The sequence below is a fragment of the Symphalangus syndactylus genome, chromosome X (genome assembly GCF_028878055.3).
Source record: "Symphalangus syndactylus isolate Jambi chromosome X, NHGRI_mSymSyn1-v2.1_pri, whole genome shotgun sequence".
Lineage (NCBI taxonomy): Eukaryota > Metazoa > Chordata > Mammalia > Primates > Hylobatidae > Symphalangus > Symphalangus syndactylus.
Window position 1 is genome coordinate 105,099,344 of NC_072447.2, and position 21,052 is coordinate 105,120,395.

At 40.9% G+C, this 21,052-nt stretch overlaps 1 protein-coding gene across 3 annotated transcripts; it reads right to left on the bottom strand.

Moving 5' to 3' along the window:
• Positions 1–6,455: 6,455 nt before the first annotated feature.
• Positions 6,456–17,448, bottom strand: TSPAN6 (tetraspanin 6). Of its 3 annotated transcripts, none has more exons than XM_055268313.2 (9): positions 17,384–17,448; positions 14,234–14,546; positions 13,002–13,190; positions 12,624–12,698; positions 11,367–11,465; positions 10,842–10,976; positions 9,935–10,018; positions 8,184–8,291; positions 6,456–7,417 (listed from the first exon to the last, which is right to left on the bottom strand). In XM_055268313.2, the coding sequence occupies exons 3-8, from the start codon at positions 13,011–13,013 to the stop codon at positions 8,223–8,225; spliced, it is 474 nt and encodes a 157-aa protein (XP_055124288.1). In that variant the 5' UTR covers positions 13,014–13,190; positions 14,234–14,546; positions 17,384–17,448; the 3' UTR covers positions 6,456–7,417; positions 8,184–8,222. The 3 variants fall into 3 exon arrangements, with proteins under 3 accessions (XP_055124288.1, XP_055124290.1, XP_063491165.1); XM_055268315.2 differs by having other exon boundaries at positions 14,049–14,546; XM_063635095.1 differs by lacking the exon at positions 8,184–8,291 and having other exon boundaries at positions 14,049–14,546.
• Positions 17,449–21,052: the final 3,604 nt, after the last annotated feature.

A 21,052-nucleotide genomic window follows, 5' to 3' on the forward strand; every position in this document is an offset into this window, starting at 1 on the left:
CAGCCCTATGAAGCAAGTAATATTATTTATCTTTTCATAAATGAGGAAACTGAGGCACAGATAGATTAGGTGACTTGCCAAAGAGCTCACAACCAGTAATTGGTAAAGACGGAACTCAAATCTAGCCAGTCTGGCTCTAGAGTCTGTGATCTTAACCATGGCTTCCATTTTTGGGAAGAAAAATCTGTACAGATACACATGTATATGGCAATGTGTGGAAGGAATCATAAGGCACTTTAATCAGTGATCCTCTCTGGGGAGTGGGAGTGAGAGTGGGCAGCAAAGCAAGACTTTCACTGATTATACTTCTTTGAACTCTGAATTTTTTTATACATTTTCTAATAATTCATATATTCATTTTGTAGATAAGAAACTTCTATTTTTAAATCAAAACATTGGTTATCTTTGCTTTGTTACATTATAAACTTTTAATTTCCCTGAACATTTTTACAGTTTCCATGTTCTTTGGGATACGTGTGTCTTCGGGCCAAGTTCTCAAATAATTACCATGACATGTTTTCTGCTACATTTTGTCTTGCCAGTATCAGAGTCCCAAGATGGGGCTGAGGCCAAGAAGGGTCGGGTAGGAGACTAAGGAAAACTTCATGAAAGAAGGGCCTGTATTGCTCGCTCTGCTTGGGCAAGACTGTGATTGGGCTGGATTCAAGGCTGTCCTGAACTGTAGTGTGCAGCTCTGAACTCGCTGGATCCCCTGGGGCACTCTAAGGGGGGCTGGCTGCTTCAGAAATTGCTTCTATTCTGTAGGGGAATAGATTATCTGCATGCATGTGCACATGTGCGAACAAACCCATTTAACGAAAGCAGGAGTTTGGACTTGCGCCTAAAGGGTAGGAGTGATTCTGCCCCAATGTGTGAGTGTGTAGCATGGGTGTTTTTATTCTTGTTTGTTTCACTTAATATTTAAAGATACTCAAATGGGACTATGTTATGAAAGCAACTAAGTGTTGTGGAGAGCCTTTAGTAACAGGAAATAATAGTTTGTAAACTTTAGGAAGCATTAGACTGTCAAGATGCTTAAAAGAAAATGGAAAGAGTTGATGTTTAGACTGCAATTAACTCTTTGTAATCATTCCCTTGGTTCGATGATGTTGTGGAGCTGAGGAATAATAACAAGTTTGGTTGGTTTGTTTTTAATATGTACTTACTGTATACTAACACCCTACAAAGGGCATACTGTGAGAGAATAGGATATTCTTTTTTTATTATTATACTTTAAGTTCTAGGGTACATGTGCACAATGTGCAGGTTACATATGTATACATGTACCATGTTGGTGTGCTGCACCCGTTAACTCGTCATTTACATTAGGTATATCTCCTAATGCTCTCCCTCCTCCCTCTCCGCACCCCACAACAGGCCCCGGTGTGTGATGTTCCCCACCCTGTGTCCAAGTGTTCTCATTATTCAATTCTCACCTATGAGTGAGAACATGCAGGTTTGGTTTTCTGTCCTTGTGATAGTTTGCTGGGAATGATGGTTTCCAGCTTCATCTATGTCCCTAAAAGGACATGAACTCATCCTTTTTTATGGCTGCATAGTATTCCATGGTGTATTTGTGCCACATTTTCTTAATCCAGTCTGTCATTGTTGGACATTTGGGTTGGTTCCAAGTCTTTGCTATTGTGAACAGTGCTGCAATAAACATACGTGTGCATGTGTCTTTATAGCAGCATGATTTATAGTCCTTTGGGTATATACCCAGTAATGGGATGGCTGGGTCAAATGGTATTTCTAGTTCTAGATCCTTGAGGAATTGCCACACTGTCTTCCACAATGGTTGAACTAGTTTACAGTCCCACCAACAGTGTAAAAGTGTTCCTGAGAATAGGATATTATTTCATGAAGGTTTTCTGTTTAAAGATTTCATATTCAATAAGGACTGATTAAAAGATTTTTGGACAGGTCAGGTGCGGTGGTTCACACCTGTAATCCCAGCACTTGGGGAGGCTGAGGTGGTCAGGAGTAAGAGACCAGCCTGACCAACATGGCGAAACCCCCATTGCTACTAAAAATACAATAAATTAGCTGGGCGTGGTGGCATGCGCCTGTAATCCCAGCAACTCAGGAGGCTGAGACAGAGAGAATTACTTGAACCCGAGAGGCGGAGGTTGCAGTGAGCCAACATCGGACTACTGCACTCCAGCCTGGGCGACAGAGAGAGACTTTGTCACACACACACACACACACACACACACATAAAAGAAAGAAAGAAAAAAAGAAACCGAAGGGGAGAAAATAGGTCTTTTCAAATGGCCTATCTTCTCTTATATGCCACTTTTTTTTTTTTCAGATGGTGTTTTGCTCTTGTTGCCCAGGCTAGAGGTGCAATGGTGTGATCTTGGCTCACCACCTCTGACTCCCGGGTTCAAGCAATTCTCCTGCCTCGGCCTCCCAAGTAGCTGGGATTACAGGCACGCACCACCACACTCCGCTTATTTTGTATTTTTAGTAGAGATGGGGTTTCTCCATGTTGGTCAGGCTAGTCTTGAACTCCCGACCTCAGGTGATCCGCCTGCCTTGGGCTCTCAAAGTGCTGGGATTACAGGCATGAGCCACCGGGCCCGCCCTTATCTGCCACTTTCCTGCTGAGGAAGTACATGGCCTTTCTGGACAGGAAAATGTGTGCAGAATCTCTTACGCTGTACCCTAGGTTGCCCTGCTATATATGCTGTATATAGCCATTGGTGAATTGTCTATATCCAGGCAAGTGCCATGTCAGTTTGATTTGCTTTGTGGACATTGCTAATAGGTTTGTGTTTTCCCAGAAAAAAAGTGGTGAGAAACTTCGGCTGGAAGAAACAAGAGCCCAACCAACTCACCACTTCATTTTTTTTAATGAAAATTTTGAGGATATGGTAATGAGAACACCATCAGATGAAGCATGACAATCCCAAAGAACTGATGTGCACCTGATAAATGCTTGTGGTTAGAACAGCTGACCCATTTTCCCCAGTTTCCATAAGCCATGTCATCCCTGGTTAAAGAGCCAGGTAGGTCAATGTCAAATAAGTACTTACTCTTCATGTGCTAGATGTTATAGGAGGAATATTTTAAAATTTTTAAGTGTTCGGAATGCTACTACACTTTTAGGTATTGGAGAGGGGTAGAAATATAAGCAAGCTGCTATGACCAACACACAACTAAAGTGCATGTCCCAAGAATAAGAGGTTAGGCCTGATGATCACGTACTTTAATTCCTCAAGGTAAGGTCAGCATAATCTAAGAGCAAAAAGCCAAATATAAGCCCTTGGGGTCAGCCACACTTGAAAAGGAGGAGGAAATTCAAACAACAAAGTAAACTAGAAAGAGCAGTAAAAGGGAAGAAAATCAGGATGTTACACAGTCAAAACAAAAAAAGAAAAATATTTTTAGTGGTACCAAATGCAACAAAGAATTCAAGAAAGAGAAGCAGCAAAAAGCAATTTGACCAGGAGGAAGTTAGCTGTGGTTTCCGAGGTTAAGTGGTTTCTGACTGGGCAGGTGGTTTCTATTATATAAATGGTGGCTTATATAGAATGAGATGTTGAGATCATCTTATTTCACACAGAACATTAAAGGACCATTATAATTAGACTCACTAATTCATTCATTTATTCCATTAGCATTTACTGTGTTCTTACAAGTGCCTGATGCTACTGAGCTCCATGGGGTCAGGGTACCTAACAGAAAAACCATAATTAAATCATAATGGCTTCTCTCTCACAAGCAATCTAGGTGAAGTTTTAAAGCGATGACTTAAAAATGAAAGTCTTATTTCCTTATAGCTGTTTCAGTTTATATATTCATTTCTGACACATTAGCCTTTTGTTTTCCTTTTTAAATTAGTAAGGTTTGGTTTGCCACATCACAAAGTTTCAACCTAGCAAAGTAGCAAACTTAAAAAAAAATCAAATCTCAAAGTATCTTATATATGCTGTGAGGAAAAGCAGAAATGGCATTAATATCTTAGGTTAATTTTTTTTCCTGCAAACACAAACAAAAACCCTCACAGAATAGTCCAAAGGAACCAAAGTTTACTGTTTCATGAGAAAATGCATATATTGTTTTGTGTCTCTTTTTTATTTTATTTTATGTTATGTTATTTTATTTTATTTTATTTTATTTTTTTGAGACGGGAGTCTTGCTCTGTCACCCAGTCGGGAGTGCAGTGGTGTGATCTCAGCTCGCTGAAAACTCCGCCTCCTGGGTTCATGCCATTCTCCTGCCTCAGCCTCCCGAGTAGCTGGGACTACAGGCGCCCGCCACCATACCTGGCTAAGTTTTTGTATTTTTAGTAGAGACGGGGTTTCACCGTATTAGCCAGGATGGTCTCGATCTCCTGACCTCGTGATCCACCTGCCTCAGCCTCCCAAAATGCTGGGATTACAGGCGTGAGCCACCGCGCCCGGCCCTGTGTTTCATATTTTAACAGGTTTGTTTGGGTGCATCACCAACTTGGATTCTGACAGGAGGTTGAAAACATCAAGTCTCAAAGATTCTTTTGTGAGCTCTGAGGAAAACCAGAAAAGGTATTTATACCTTGTATTAGGTATTTATTTCCACAAAAGTTTGATGCTTACAACATAAACCCGACAACCCACCTGGAATAGGCCATGGAAATCTAACAAGCTCTTCACACTTAAGATATACCTAGAGATCTCTGCTTCTCAAAATGTCACCTTGCAGTGAGCAACCTGGTGCCTGGAAATAAGGCAACCCACATCAATTTTGGGACATCAAAAATGAATTATTTTTAACATGGATATATAGTGAAGTAAAACATAAAATTCTCCAGATTTCTATAAAACAAAACTTAAAAGCTCAAAACCCCCAGCCTGTGCTGCTAAGAGAAACTCACTCCCTCTGCCATTAGGATTGTCACCATGGAAATGAGCAGACCTACTGCCTCCACAGTGGAAACTGGATCTCTCTCTCCAATCTGGTGATCCCTCTTTCTAACCAGCTAGTCTAATTAGCAAACTATTAAAGACACGTGAACTTTCCTTTGTACCAGTTATCATCAGGTGAAATGTTTCCTCATTACTTTCAGAATTAAGTATACAATTCAGTATGCACATGCACACATCAGCTATAAGGGCGTTTTCTAACTGGCTATCCAAAATAAACCCATCTTAAAAATAAACAAACCAATCCACCTGAAGAGTGATGTGTGGTGTTTTTCCTCTTTCTACACTCTATATTTTAATTTTCTATAATTTTTCCTTTTTAATAATGAGGGAAAACTTTTTTTTTTTGAGATGGAGGTTCACTCTTATTGCCCAGGCTGGAGTGCAGTAGTGCGATCTCGGCTCACTGCAACCTCTGACTCCCAGATTCAAGTGATTCTCCTGCCTCAGTCTCCCAAGTAGCTGGGATTACAGGTGCTTGCCACCACATCCAGCTAATTTTTGCATTTTTAGTAGAGACGGTGTTTTACCATGTTGGCCAGGCTGGTCTAGAACTCCTGACCTCAGGTGATCCACCCGCCTCAGCCTCTCAAAGTGCTGGGATTACAGATGTGAGCCACCATGCCTGGCTGAGGGAAAACTTTTTTAAAAACTCTAAATATAACCTTAAAACATTCTTCAAAATGACTGCAGTGAAAAATATGTATTTGAAAATTGCTAATAATCCTTTAAATATTTGCTTCTTTAATTTCAGTAGCCAAAAATCTGATTTGCTGTACTTGAGTCACTATTTTTCAACTTAATTTTCTTATCACCTTATCTTATGTCAAAAGTCACACATCAAATGTTCTAATGGAGAATATCCTTTTTCTGCAATAACTCCAAGCATTTTAAAACACATACTCAAAATTCATGATTATTTAACTAGTAGTTTTTGCCCAGGTTTTCTTCTAACTGTAACTGACTCCCCCTTACCATCAATTCAAGGACTGTGGCAATCAGACTACACAGGTTCTACTAATGGATGTATAAAGAGACTCAAAACCAAAGAAATAATTCCCTGACTTCAACTCAAATTTTAGTAATTATTATTTTCCTTATTAATTTCTCTATTATCCTGAAGATACAGGTTACATCCCTCCCTGTACAACTTTTTTAATGCAAACTATACAATCAAAAAAGTCTGATCTCTAGGAGACACTAATCATATGCTACTTTATAACATGGAATATAATTTTTTTTACAGAGAACAGTTTTTTTTAATATTTGCACTTTAAGATTTTTTTTTGTTTACATTAAGTTCTGGGATACATGTGCAGAATATGCAAGTTTGTTACATAGGTATACATGTGCCATGGTGGTTTGCTGCACCTATGGGAAAAGTTTTTTTTAAACAAAAACATTATTTTTTTAATACAGAGTTAAGGCCGCAGGCTTATATTTCACATCTAAAAACAGTACTCTGAGTAGAAATGTAGGGCTTAGCTTTCTCAGTGGAAAACAACAACCATCCCAGCAGATTTTCTACAAGTTAATTTAAACACAGTCTTTTTAGAGGAAAACAGTATTTATTGTATAAGAGTTATACTTATTAATCAAAGGCACAAACGAAAACTAAGACTTAAAGTTGACCATAATATTGACAAGCCATATCAACCTGGTACCAGCTAAATTTAATGAAGATAAGTTCCACTGCATTCCTAAGGAAAATACAATAATTCCGACACCATTTAATAATTAGAAACTTTCAAATAAGAGGGAAAGTATGAACATCAGAATAAATGCCTCAATTTGGAGGCAAAGAAATGTAAGTTGTGTGCTGAAACCTGATGTATCACAGAACATCAGTAGTCCCTTTCAGTCTTGGATGCCTTAGACCCAAGGCCTTAGACTGTTATCACCATCTGGCAACCCTGATGAGGGATGCCATCTATTGACTGACTGAAATTAAATTACACAATGCGACTCTCTGCCTGTCAGCAGAACAGAGAGTCATAAAACATTTTAACTTCTTGGTGCAAATTATACAATCAAACCAGATAACCTTGACTGGGAAGGAGCCAGTTCAGAGAGGCCAATTTTCTATCACACCACATCAATAGCAAAGTCAGAGGAATCAATTTTCCATCTTGTAACACTACATCAAAATAGCAAATTCACAGTGCCTTCCAAAGGCCCCCTACTAAGAAAAATAACAGTTAAGAGGAACACAGTATTACTTCATTTACAATTTACTAGCTCTTCCAGTGTTTCAGAAGGATACAGGGTTTCAACGATCTAACATGAATGGGACAGAAGGTGGACTTAGAACATAGCAAACATACATCTTGATTGAATCAGCCCATTGCGAGCACAGATCTTGATTGAATCAGCCTATTGGTGTAGTTTTAGGTCTACATACATCTTGATTGAATCAACCTACTGGTGTAGTTTTTTGGTCTATCAGTAAGTAGTGTCGTCAGTTCTCCAGCCAGGCAACTTTCTAATTCAGAGGGGGGACTCTAAATGTCCTAAAATTAAAGAAAAAAAGTTAATGTACTTGTTACCCAAATTTCAACATCTGTATTTGCTTACATACATTCTAATCTATTCCTGCTAATGAAGACCTTCCTATGTGTTCCTAGTCAGTGGCTCAAGTAAAATGCAAAATGTGCCCTAGGGATCAATTCAGCCAACAACAGTTCTCACAATATTTTACCAAATACTAACGCCATTGAAACACACATCTTCCCAAAATCTGGTTCCTTATTAGACCAGATGAGTTTACGGTTTTAACGATAGCCCACCAAAAACATCTTTCTACCAAGAAAGCCACACTCTCAACGACTGATTAAGATTGTGGTAAATGAAAACTAGGAAAAGGACTAAGGAAAATGTCAATATTGGTGAGAAGCAGAGTGCACCTGCCAGGGAACCTCACAAATAAAGTCATTATTGGGATTCTGTTTCTCCTCTCTCTAGGCCAAAACATGTTAGAAAAGGGACCACTTATGATCTTTAGGCTGACATGTGTATGTAAATATATAAACCCACACAGGGAGTCTTCTGTTGCATAACTGTAGAAAGCATGCATAGATAAGCTGCAGCTAAGTCATTACTTTCTGACCATGCCCTGTGTATAGAGACCTAACCTGCCTACACAGGGCTTACATAGCACCAGCTAGATTTAAATATACTACTAGACAAGACGTTCTTGGCAAACTTAGTCCATGCATCACATACACAGGCTAGAATAAATATCAACACTAACAGAGCTGAGGACCAAAATGAACGCACCTTAAAGGTAGACAGGAATAGGCCCGCAGATACATTGGGTTACACTATCTCATACTGGTTATTTGTTATGGCACGAGAGAGGCAGTAGGCGAGAAAGATTCCAATCAGCTAGAAATAAAATAGGAACAAAATTAAATACATACACAAAAGAGCTTGAAGACCTCAGACTATATTCTCCTCTCACTTGTAATTCGCTTGTAATTTTCGTCCTTGAGTTTTTCTAGAGTTATGTTTAATACTCTGCAGCATCTAGATCACATTCAAAGAATGTAAGTGAAGTTTTACTGCCACTATGACCCAGAATTTCACAACTCTCACCAAAGGAAAATCCAGCAAACTGTCACTCAAGGAAAATTCAGTCAGGAGTTTTGGAGAAACTTTTCTTACTCTCATTTCCCAGAAAAAACAAAGACATGGTTTTCAATAAGTATCTTAACAAGTGAAATCTCCATCAACGAGGGTACAGATTTTCCTGGAAAGATCCAGAGCAATGCTACAATAATGAAAATGTTCTAGAATCCCTGTACTGTCCGATATAGTAGGCAGCAGCCACATGGCTACTAAGTATTTCAAATCTCCAGCAAACTGAAGTTTTAATTTTATTTAATAATTTATAACAATTCAAAGGTGGCTAGTGGCTACTGCATTAGCATAGATTTAGATATAGCTTTGCTTGCTACTTAAAAAATATATTAAGACTAAACTTGAATTAGTCTTATTTCCAGTGTTTAATATAAAAAAAAAATCGTTCAGAGCCACAAAACAAACTTCATGCTACAGTGGGAAACACAACTTGGGAAACACAATTTGATCTACAATGTGGAATCAACCCCAAACAACTGGTGCATAATGAATGTGGGGGTGGCATCATCTAATTTTAATCTAAATTTTAATAGGTTGGAACTTTAATAGGTATGCAACTCATCAGGCAGTTGCAGCCCAGAAAAGATCCTAATAACATTTTAGAATCTTGACTGACCGCAGAGAGAACCAAGGCTCCTATCTAATGTTTTGTTTCATGAACTATGTTACTGGAAAGTTGCCATAACTAAGAGGGCACTGAGTCTTTCCACAGTTAACTGCTTTCAAAAGATATGTACTGCTACAAGTTAATTCTAAATCTTACTTTTTTTCTTCTTTTTTTTTAATTATACTTTAAGTCCTGGGATACATGTGCAGAACGTGCAGGTTTGTTACATAGGTATACACGTGCCATGGTGGTTTGCTGCACCCATCAACCCATCATCTACATTAGGTATTTCTCCTAAATAAAGTATTTTTATACTGTGACCAGTAACTGAGAGTTTTGTGAAAATGTGACTTCCCTAAAAATGTCCTCACTATCCAGTCCCCTGAAGCAAAAACTTATAAGCCTTAACAGTGAAAATCTTGCTGCATGCAGTGGCTCAAGCCTGTAATCCCAGCACTTTGGGAGGCCGAGGGCAGATCACTTGAGGTCAGGTGTTCGAGATCAGTCTGGCCAACATGGTGAAACCCCATCTCTACTAAAAATACAAAAAAATTAGCCAGGCATGGTGGCGCACACCTGTAATTCTAGCTATTCAGGAGGCTGAGGTGGGAGAATCATTTGAACCCAGGAAGTGGAGGTTGCAAGGAGCTGAGATGGCGCCACTGCATTCCAGCCTGGGCAACCAAGCAAGACTCCATCTCAAAAAAAAAAAAAGTGAAAATCTTCTAGCTTACACCTACAAGAGGGATGAAATATTTCCTAAGTAACTACAAAGACTTACTTGGAAGCAAGCAACTCCAAAGGAAATTCCTGCAACGACTCCCATTTCTGACTCTATAATGGTCATCACCTTTATAAAACAACCCTAATGGGAGGAAAAAAACAAAGATTAAATACAGCACAAGCAGTCTGTGCTTTTCTTTATGGTAATAAAGAAACATAACTCTGCAGAAAGATATATTTATGGTAATAAATACTTTGATCATACACCTCTGCAGAAAGATGTATGTATCATAGCCTTTGATTGTCATTTTATTGAAATCTACTGTCTTCCATATGTTCTCAACAGAACAAATAAATACTCCCAACTATTTCCACCTTCTGGATTATATATTTAAAAGTGTTACTTCACTTGAACCCAGGAGTTCAAGGCTCCAGTGAGCTATGATTACACCACTGCACTTCAGACTGGGTGACAGGAGAGACACTGTCTTTAAAAAAAATACTAAATAATAAATAAAAAAGTGTTACTTGCTGGCTGTCTGAACTCAATTCCTACCCGCCCTGTCTATCTCAGCTTATATTTAAAAATTAAAAACTGGCCGGGTGCAGTGGCTCACACCCGTAATCCCAGCACTTTGGGAGGCCAAGTCAGGCGGATCACGAGGTCAGAAGATTGAGACCATCCTGGCTAACACGGTGAAACCCCGTCTCTACTAAAAAATACAAAAAATTAGCCAGGCGTGGTGGTGGGCACCTGTAGTCCCAGCTACTCGGGAGGCTGAGGCAGGAGAATGGCGTGAACCCGGGAGGTGGAGCTTGCAGTGAGCCGAGATTGCGCCACTGCACTCCAGCCTGGGCGACAGAGCCAGACTCTGTCTCAAAAAAAAAATTAAAAACTGGGTCAATTTTGCATTCAGTTAAGTCTTCAAATATTGTCAAATAGAAAGTTTGAAAAGATACCTTACTTCATTGTTTACTTTGTCTGCATCTCTCTGTGGAGTACAATCTTCAAGTTTACAGCAACTCTTAGGAAATCCTTTTTCTGAGTAATAATTAGTATCTGTCCAATCTCTATAATTGGTGACACCACAACAATGCAACTGAAAAACCCAACAAAAGCATTTAGTTTATATTACAACTTTGTAGTCAAACATTTAACCTAATATCCTCTATTGCAATTTGTGCTCAAAACATTTACTAATCTCAATGATCTCTCTCCTGAATTGATTCAAGAGATGAGCACTGGGTCCTTGATTAGCACCATGCATGACAGTTTTGTATTGGCCTTACTTTCCTGCTATAGTTGGTACTAACTGTACCTGGACTATGATGGAAGTGGGGAAGGAAGAGAACAGGTGCACATGTGAGGAACATGAAACACGTCACACTTCTTTCCCCTACAAGTGGATAACATCTAGTAGCCAGACTCTACTCTTTTCTCTGAGGCAACAGGGAATGTGTTCCCCCTCTAGGTAGTGGTTACCACTTACCGTATTTTGGATCTTGTCTACTGCATGGCTTCTATAATCTCCTGTAGAGTTATACTGCTTCAAAGCCTTCTCATAATTATTCTTAAAGCTATTCTTAATCTATAGCAAAGAAACACAATGTCAGTAAGAAAATCCTCTAGAAAGTTCTTCTGGTTTCAGGTCAAATAAGTTCTCGAATCTGACCAATGGTCATATCTTTGACAGCAGCAACATGTATGGTAATTAACTTCCATGGTACAATCCTGTCCTCTAAGGGATATAGGTTAGCTGAGGGGGCTACTAAGCAAAACATTAAAATATATGATGAGAACCACTACAAGTTCAAAGTGCTGTGGGAATATATATTTATCTGAGTGGCAATGCAGTATTGCTGTATTCTGCACCCTGCTTATTTTTCTCCACTTTAAACTGAGTACAAATTCGATGCCCATGGAATCTGTAAGCTACAAAACCCTACTTTGGGAGGCTGTGCTACCACTTTATAAGAACTCTCATTAATGGGCCTTTGCTACTCACCGAATGATATCTGAACAACCCCAAGTGTACCTGTTTTCTAATTCAATATTAAACTTCTTTTTTTGAGATGGAGTCTTGCTCTGTCACCCAGGCTGGAGTGCAGTGGCGTGATCTCGGCTCACTGCAAGCTCCACCTCCCGGGTTCATGCCATTCTCCTGCCTCAGCCTCCCGAGTAGCTGGGACTACAGGCGCCCGCCACCATGCCTGGCTAATTTTTTCCTTTTTTTTTTTTTTTGTATTTTTAGTAGAGACAGAGTTTCACCGTGTTAGCCAGGATGGTCTCGATCTCCTGACCTCGTGATCCGCCCACCGTGGCCTCCCAAAGTGTTGGGATTACAGGCGTGAGCCACCGCACCCGGCCCAATATTAAACTTTTGATGATCTGCATTATGTATATCCAATCTTTTCAAAATGCAAGGCATAAGAAGGTTATCAATTTTGTGCTTTGAATATTTTCCTATCAGTAAAGTTATAAATTGTACTATCTCCGTTTTAATAGGTATTTACACACACAAAAATGACAGGGAATATAAGTAAGTAATTTTCTTCTGGTGACTATCAGTCTTTACAATTTTCTAAATTTTCTTTTAAATTAGAAGTGGACCAGAATTTTTACAAGAAGGCCATTATTGTCAGCTACAGGTTTAAATACAGAGGTCTGACTCTTCTACTTAAATAAATCCATTTTTATCTCTCAGAGGATAAATGTAACATGTTAAGCTTCCCTAATTCAGGCTTACCTCATGTCTGAAAACAAATCCTACGATGGCAGCGACCAGTTCGACCAAAAAAATGAGAGTCAGAAACATTGCATACTGCAGATAAGAAAGAAAGTCCAAGTCAGCATAAATAAGATATAGCACAGTTGCAAAGGGAGTCAAAGAAAAAATAATGGTCGTCTTCTCATTAGTTCATCATGTTTTCATTGAAAAGGACAGGGAAAATAACAATATGTCTATTTTGAAAGTGGAAACTGGCAGCTGAACTGTTACTTGATAAGTTTTCATAAGGAACAGGAAAAATTGTAAAGTGCCATGGCCAGTTCCAAGAAAGGAATTCTATAACATATAAAACTTTTCTACAACCGAGAATCAATTCTAACGAAAACAAGGACTCACCAGTTTTAGCATCCATGCAGAAGCTCGGCAGGTAGCAAAACAACCAAAGGTGCCCAAAAGAATAATGACGGTACCAGTAGCAATGAGCACGAAGGGGACATTGGTGGCCTTCTCATTTAAAAGAGAAAAGTAATTCTCCAGGCTCACCTTGCCCCAAATGCCTACTGCAAGAAGGATAACGCCAGTGATCTATATGGGAATTCAGAGAATACAAACAGTTACGCACTCTGTACAGCAGCACCTTCAAATCACAACGCATGAGGTATTTAAGGCACAATAGGTGTGATATGCTGGGATATGGCAGACAAGGGGGAAGAGTAGAAGGGGTTAGGAGGGGATCTGCACACAAGAGCAGGCTGTGGACCAGGTATCTTATCAAAATTCTTAAAATTCATCTTTTTGTGTGTAAACACAAGCCCATGGCATATTTGCCCTAGGGATCAAAACTTCCTTCACTATCTTACTCCAACCTTAGGAAGAAAACCTTGAAGGGGAAAAAAATGTGATTTTATGAGTTCCAGAAACTTCCCCCGTCCTCTCCAGTTAGGGATGAGCACAGGATACAAAGGACTGGTACACAAAACCAAGCCGAAGGATAGACTGGCAGGAGTGGAGGCATACCATACTTACCTGCGAAACACTCCTCTCTTATGAAGCAGTGAAAAGAAAGACACTATTATGCAAGTGAGCCCTCAAAGGGGCCAGGCAAGCCTTGCTTGCCTCTGCAAAGGTCCAGGGTCACCGTCTGCGTGCTCTGGGGGCTTAAGGCCCCACCTCGCCTCCCGTATCGAACTCGAACGCTGGTACGTCTGGGTCCCAGCTCAGCCTGTCGGCTGCCTTCGTCCCGCACTCCGACCCCAGAGCCGGCGAGATGCCTGAGCTCTTTGCTCGGGGCCCAGTCACTGGTCGCCGGCGTCGGGGTCCCAGGCGCGATGGCCGCCCAAACCCCACACCATTCCCGACCTGAGCTCCCGCCGCTCAGGGTCACACCCCCCACACCTAAAAGCCCGGGATCCCCTGCCAGCCCCAGGCGCCTTCGTCTCTCACCCAGAAAATAAAAGTGTAGATTAGTAGGACGCTCTTGAAACAAGTAATGACTGGTTTAGTCTGCAGTCTCCGAGACGGGGACGCCATGACTAGCCCGAGACCCTGCACCACCGCACCGGGCGATCCGAACACAGAGAGCGAGACGCGGAGTCCCCGAGTCTCCCCGGAAACTGCCGAAAACTTACGAGCGTCCACAACTGAGAAGGGCCGGAAACACTGTACAATTTTGCAGAGGGTAAAGTACGGGAAGCTGTCCGGAAAGTGGCAACAATTTCAGAGCGCCCCCTGCCGAAGGTTACCGAAAACTATATACAAAGGTTCTAGCGTCGGAAATTTCATAGGTCTTCAAGTGGAGCTTTCTTCATTGTTTCTTTTTCTATCCTAAGGAATCTTTCCCGCCCCCCACCCCTCCCCTCTCCTTATAACTTCACCATATTGTTTCTATCACCAGCAGAGCCCGCAGCGCTCTGAGATTGGGCCTCCCTGGCCCCCGGTGCCCTAGAGAGAAGGAAAAGAATGAAGAGGTTAAAAGCGACCTAAGAAAATACACGGGAAAATACCCACAAGAAATATATTTGCAAAAAGAAAGCGGATTGCAAAGCAATACATACAGTCACGTGTGCTTAGACAAAAACTGAAAGGAACAGTGAAATTTACCTCTGGTGGAATTAGGCTGATTTTTTTCTCACGTGTGTGCTTTTCAATTTGTGAACATTGTTTTATGGGTTAGGAAGGGGAGATATGAATGGAGGAAAATAATCACCACTTGCTGAATTTCTAAGCTAGGTATTAAAGATAATAATGACTTTAGAATTTCCCGCAGGACTTTGCAAAACCCCAGTATTCCTCTCCTCTTTCATCCCCTAAGTAATTGGAAAGTTGAAGGAAAGTATTTTTACATAATAGTGAAACGTAAGTTCAGCTATTCGCTGTAAACTTAAAAAGAGAGAGTGCAATGGAAAATCCCTGGTGAGTGTGACCTCCTCTTAAATGTTAAAACAGAAAGGCACTGTACATTCCAGCCACCTGGTTTTTCCCATCAAAACCCAGCTGATTACAGAGAGATTAAAACCTAGTGTTATATATTGTGAACATATTGGTCTATGTTGTTACAGCACAGGAGGTGTGTTAGGGTCTGATTTCTCAACTAAAGCGTCAGCTCTTTGAGGGCAGAGACTGAGTGTTAAGTGAGTATGTGTTATCTCTAGAGGAATGGGGTTAGAAGGCTATATCAGTTCCCTATGCAATCCAACCCTTCATCATTGACACAAGCTTAATATCACAAGTGGCTATTTATTGCCATTGCAAAAAGACCTGCATTTGTGGAGGAGAGATGAATACCCAAACTTTTCTGCTTGAAACGTTGCTTTAAACATACACCTCAGGACCAGAACACAGGAAAGTTCCATTGACTTGGTCACACAGAGCTTCCCTGTGCTTCGAATATTGACCTAGGACCAGTTCCTATAACATCTTGCCAGACGTCTGAGGTGCAAGGCAGCAACTATTGGAAAATTAATTATTGCACTGCCAGGCTTTATACTAAAATTTTTACTAAAATTTGAAAGGCCTAATACACAAATACATGGAGAGAATGGATAAATAATACATCTACATACACCTTCAAACACTTTGAGGTAAAGTCATTAGGAAATAGCAAATATTCAACATGGTGGAGGGGGGTGTCTAAGTATATGCAAAGATTTCTCCCTAGGCTAAATGACCCCAGCTGAAGAGTTCTTATACTAAAAACAAGGATCAAGGGAAGTCTTGATAACTTCTTGTCATCTTAAAGAGAAGTTTCTCTGAAATTTAGATTTGTACTATGTACTGGAAGGGATTTACAATGTGAGCCCAAGAGCAAAGAAATATGTCTGTAGCTGAAGAAAAAACAAAATAGCAAAGCAAAAGCCACATCTTATTTCCAAGAATGTGTTGACTTTCCTCCTCTCCCTTCCTCTACCACTCACAACGCTGCTTTGTTTGAATAACACTTGGTGCCAAATTAAACCAAATGCTGACATGGAAATTCATATTCCTATGGCTACAACACCTTGCACCATTGCCTCCTACTTTGCTACACCCACTTCCATCTCCCCACCCCCACAATGCCACCAAACCCAGAAATTCAATTTAGTTCAAACCTAGGCCTGGGTCTGGGTACAAACCCAGACCAAAGGGGCGTCTAATCCCATTTAAGGCAATTTAAGAAGTATTTCCCTAGGCCATTAGATAAATGTATTCTTTAAAGTATTAATAATGACTGTGATAATGAGCATTGACTATATATATACCAACCACTATTGCTAAGAGCTTGATACACATTACCTCATATGCACACGTCACAAGAACCCTATTATGAGGTTGACACACCTAGCACCTTCATTTTACAGATGAAGAAACAGGTTGAAAGAGGCTAAGTAAGCTGCCTAGGACTAAACCTGGGCAACTTCTGTGTCTTTCATCAGAAATGGGGCCCACTTTGTGATGAAACATAGCTGCTGTTGTACACCCAGCTGCCTCTGCCCAGGGTAACCTGAGTAAAGACTGCTGTTGCACAGACATTTAACCAAAAACAAGGACTCCTCGGAGCCTCTGAAGCTTAAGAACCTCAATGATTGCCCCAATTCTGCCTTACACTTGGGGTTTTTTGGTTGAGTTTGGCTTTCGCCTTCACTCCAATAGCCCAACCACCTAGGAAGTAACCCTACCTGCCCCAGAATGGTAAGGCAGAGAGTTCAGTACTTTTTCTTGTTCAACCTCTTAATTTCTCCCTCTTTCTGAGCACAGAAACACAATTTGATGCCAACAATGTAGGAAAAAAGGAAAATACTTTAAGTATTGTTACTGCTTGTTTTACGTGGAACATTTAGTAGTCCCCCTTCCCAATTAACTTCCTGTAACCTTCAAGATTAGGTGTAAATGTTTTTCATTGCTAGACATCAGGCAAGGGAAATGACATAACAAGGGCTCACTGTTAAGTCAGACCTCCCTTGTGCCACCTCCAACCTCCCTCCATCCCTACCAAGCCCCTCATGCCAATACAATCTCAACTGATTTCCTACTGCTTTTCCAATGTGAATTTTCTGCTCTACACCAGGTCGGTATGATCAACCCCCCAAATAGACAATTCCTGTTCCCTAGTCCCTGCTCACCCTCAACTTCACTCATACTTTCTGCTTCTACTGAATATCCAGCTCAATCCCAACTCAGTAAAAAGCCCCTCCTCCCTCACCTCTTTCTCTAACACCATAACTGTCTTAACTACACACTCACTCCCATTAACCCAGCCCTTTAGTCAATTACTGCAATATCTGCTTTGCATTTCTACTTACCTATTCCATGTCCTACCGTCTAGATGTTCAGAAACTACTGAAGAGCTAGTGTGGCAGGGCCCCTATGCCCCCTTTTATACTCTCCTCAGTACCCTAGGACATAATGCCCAATTGATGAGTTCATTTTCTGCTCGGCCAATCCCTGTTGAGCTGATTGCTCTGAGGTCATAACTGGTCTCTGGGAGCAACCACATAGTAATTACTCAGGATTGATTGTTGAAATTAAATAAAAAATTAAATGTCTAAGCCATCCCAGTATCACACTATAATAAAACAGAAAAAATTAAATTGAGTACCTAGATAATGTCTTGGGACATTCCTACTCTCTCTCTTAGGAACCACTAAAATAATAATAATAATAATAAACTGTATCGCTGAGAGTACCTCTTGTCTCTTATTCACATAATAACTTTACCATTTTCATTTGCTAATCCCTTTTCTAGCGTCCCTTCAATTACCTTTGGCTAAGTGCCTATCATAGAATTTAAAGGCACATCCTACTTATTTTCTTAGTATCTCATATTTTATGTTACAGCCATCAGATACCTCATTATTTAAACAGTTAATTCATATGTACAGTTTTAAAAATCCATTTCGCTAATGGAATGTCTCTTTATTTCTATTGTCTCTTGTGCATTCCCATTCTCCTTCTCTGAAATTCTATTCTTTGTCTATTTTTATTCCCTTTTTTTCCATCCACTCCTTTCAGATGCTCTGTGAAACCTTTCCTCCCTTTCCATCCCTGATCTTACCTTCTTCAAAAAAGCTCATAATATACAGTTTGGGACACATAGACATGATAAATACTTTTTTTTTTTTTTTTTTTTTTTTGAGACGGAGTCTCCCTCTGTCGCCCAGGCTGGAGTGCAGTGGCGCGATCTCGGCTCACTGCAAGCTCCACCTCCCGGGTTCATGCCATTCTCTGGTCTCAGCTTCCCAAGTAGCTGGGACTACAGGTGCCTGATACCACGCCCAGCTAATTTTTTGTATTTTTAGCAGAGACGGGGTTTCACCGTGTTAGACAGGATGGTCTCGATCTCCTGACCTCATGATTCGCCTGCCTCCGCCTCCCAAAGTGCTGGGATTACAGGTGTGAGCCACCGTGCCCAGCCATAAATACTTTTAAATGGTATTAAAATTGACAATTCTATGTCCGTTTTCTAAGAAAGTTGTTTCTAGTCTAGCCTTGTTGAGCTTTCCTGAGATCTCAACTAGGGAAGTCAGTTTCCATATCTAATATTTTGTAAAACAATACCTTATTTACTGCTGAGGGGCTTCATATTAAAAGTCTTAAAGTTGAAAATGGTACTGAACTTTAAGAAACTTAAGAAATTGAGTATGCCTGGATGCTGTCAGTCTCCTTATCTACCTTTGTCTTATCTTCCCAACCAAACCATAGAGAGAGGTGTTTTATTTTACTTTATAGCCTCACAGTATCTAACGTTGTGTTTTACACACTGAGTACGTGCTGCAGAAACGTTGGGGTTATTATAATTAACCTCACTTGTTTTGGGTGAGCTCTTTATATTATTAATCCCAATGCTTCACAAGAATGCTGTCCCTCTCCTCTGACATATCCCCTTACTTTGATCTCCCTATGATTTCCATATTCTCCCCCTTCACTTTCTTCTTTAACCTCTCTCTGGAACCCTTCTGTCCCACTCCTTCCAGCTTCCAGTGGGACTGAGGCCTTACGCAGCATCTTCACCCTGGCATGTGCTAGGCTTTGTGTTGGATGGCTGGGGATATGAAGAAGACTAGGATAAGGTTCTTGCCCTCTAAGCACTCATAGTCTAGTAGGAGTCAGAGGTAAGTAAAGAACAATGCCAATAAGTGTGAAAAGTCCTAAAATTGAGATATGTACAAAGTGCTGTGATGGAACAGGAAGGCAAATTTAACCATCTTGGGCTGGGATGGGCTGGGGGAAGCTTCCTAGCAGCAAGGGTGGGTAGAGTTCCAACAAGCCAAGAAAGGAGGGAAGGGACTATAGAGCAGAGTGAACACGTCTGTGCAGAGGCTCCGGGGTGTGAAAGGAAGAACAAGAAGCTCAAGGAAGAGCATGAGGCTGCGTGTGTCCAGAATGAGGAGGCATGGGGTGAATGCTTAAAACTAGGCTAAGGACATAGGTGGAGTTTGCTTGTGAAGAACATGGTATGCAATGCTAAGGAACTCAGACTGTACACTATGCCAGGAGGGAGCCAGAGAAGGGGAGTTAAGAAAGAAAAAACTCGGCCAGACCTGGTGGCTCACACATGTAATCCCAGCACTTTGGGAGGCCGAGACGGGCGGATTACCTGAGGTCAGGAGTTCAAGACCAGCTGACCAACATGGCAAAACCCCATCTCTGCTAAAAATACAAAATTAGCCGGGTTTGGTGGCGTATGCCTGTAATCCCAGCTACTTGGGAGGCTGAGGCAGGAGAATTGCTTGAACCTGGGAGGTGGAGGTTGCAGTGAGCCAAGATCGTGCCACTGCACTCCAGCCTGGGTGACAGTGCAAGACTCCGTCAAAAAAAAAAAAAAAAAAAAAAGAAAGAAAGAAAGAAAAAACTCTGGTAGAATGTATTACTTTGCTTGTTCCCTCTCTCTCATATTCCTCTCTCTCTCTCTCTCACACACACACACACACTCTCACATACTCAAACACACAGACACACACATTTAATATATTCACTATTTTCTCATACATGAGTTTAAAATAAACTCCTATATCTGATTTTCTGGCCCTACTCTATTTATTCGACTTTGTTTTCTGTCTCTCCCTGAAACCTCTTAGCAGTTAGCCTCTCCCTCCTCTGATCTAAAGGTGAGCTCTTGTTGATGGCATTTCCTTTGCCTGAGACTAGACCAAGGCCCACCTCGTCTCAGGTGACCCCCTCCTCTGACTTCCTCCTAGCGTCCTTAAAGTCTGTAACACAGCTTTTGGCAGTCTATTACCATAGGGAGTTGTATTGTTTTCTAATTGATTGTGGCCCTCTTCTCTCCCCTACTAAACATAAACTCTGGGAGCTGGAGAGTACGCTCCATAAGATCAAGAATCACACATCACTTGCTCACCACTGTATCTGCAGTGCTTAGCTTATAGTAGATGACCAATAAAGATTCCCTAAACACATACAATTGTAATTAAGAACATGCTTGTTTGATGTCTCCTCTGTTCCATGAGGACAGGGGTTTTTGTCCGTTTTGTTCACTGATGTTTCTCAAGTACCTAGAACCATGTGTGGCACATAATGGATGCTCAACAAGTATTTGTTGAATTAATTACGGATTACAATGCCTGGGATTTTGTCTGTCTTGTTCACCACTATATCCACCACTGTTGACATGGTAGATACTTGATAAATTTATGGAATGAATAAGGCCATGACGATCATGTCTTCTTCTCTTTTTTCTTTCTTCTGAGACGGAGTCTCACTCCCTCGCCCAGGCTGGAGTGCAGTGGTGTGATCTCAGCTCACTGCAACCTCTGCCTCCCGGGTTCAAGCAATTCTTCTGCTTCAGCCTCCTGGGTAGCTAGGATTACAGGCGTGCACCACCATGCCCGGCTAATTTTTTTTGTATTTAGTAGAGACGGGGTTTCATCATGTTGGCCAGGCCGATCTCGAACTCCTGACCTCGTGATCTGCCCACCTCGGCCTCCCAAAGTACTGGGATTACAGGCGTGAGT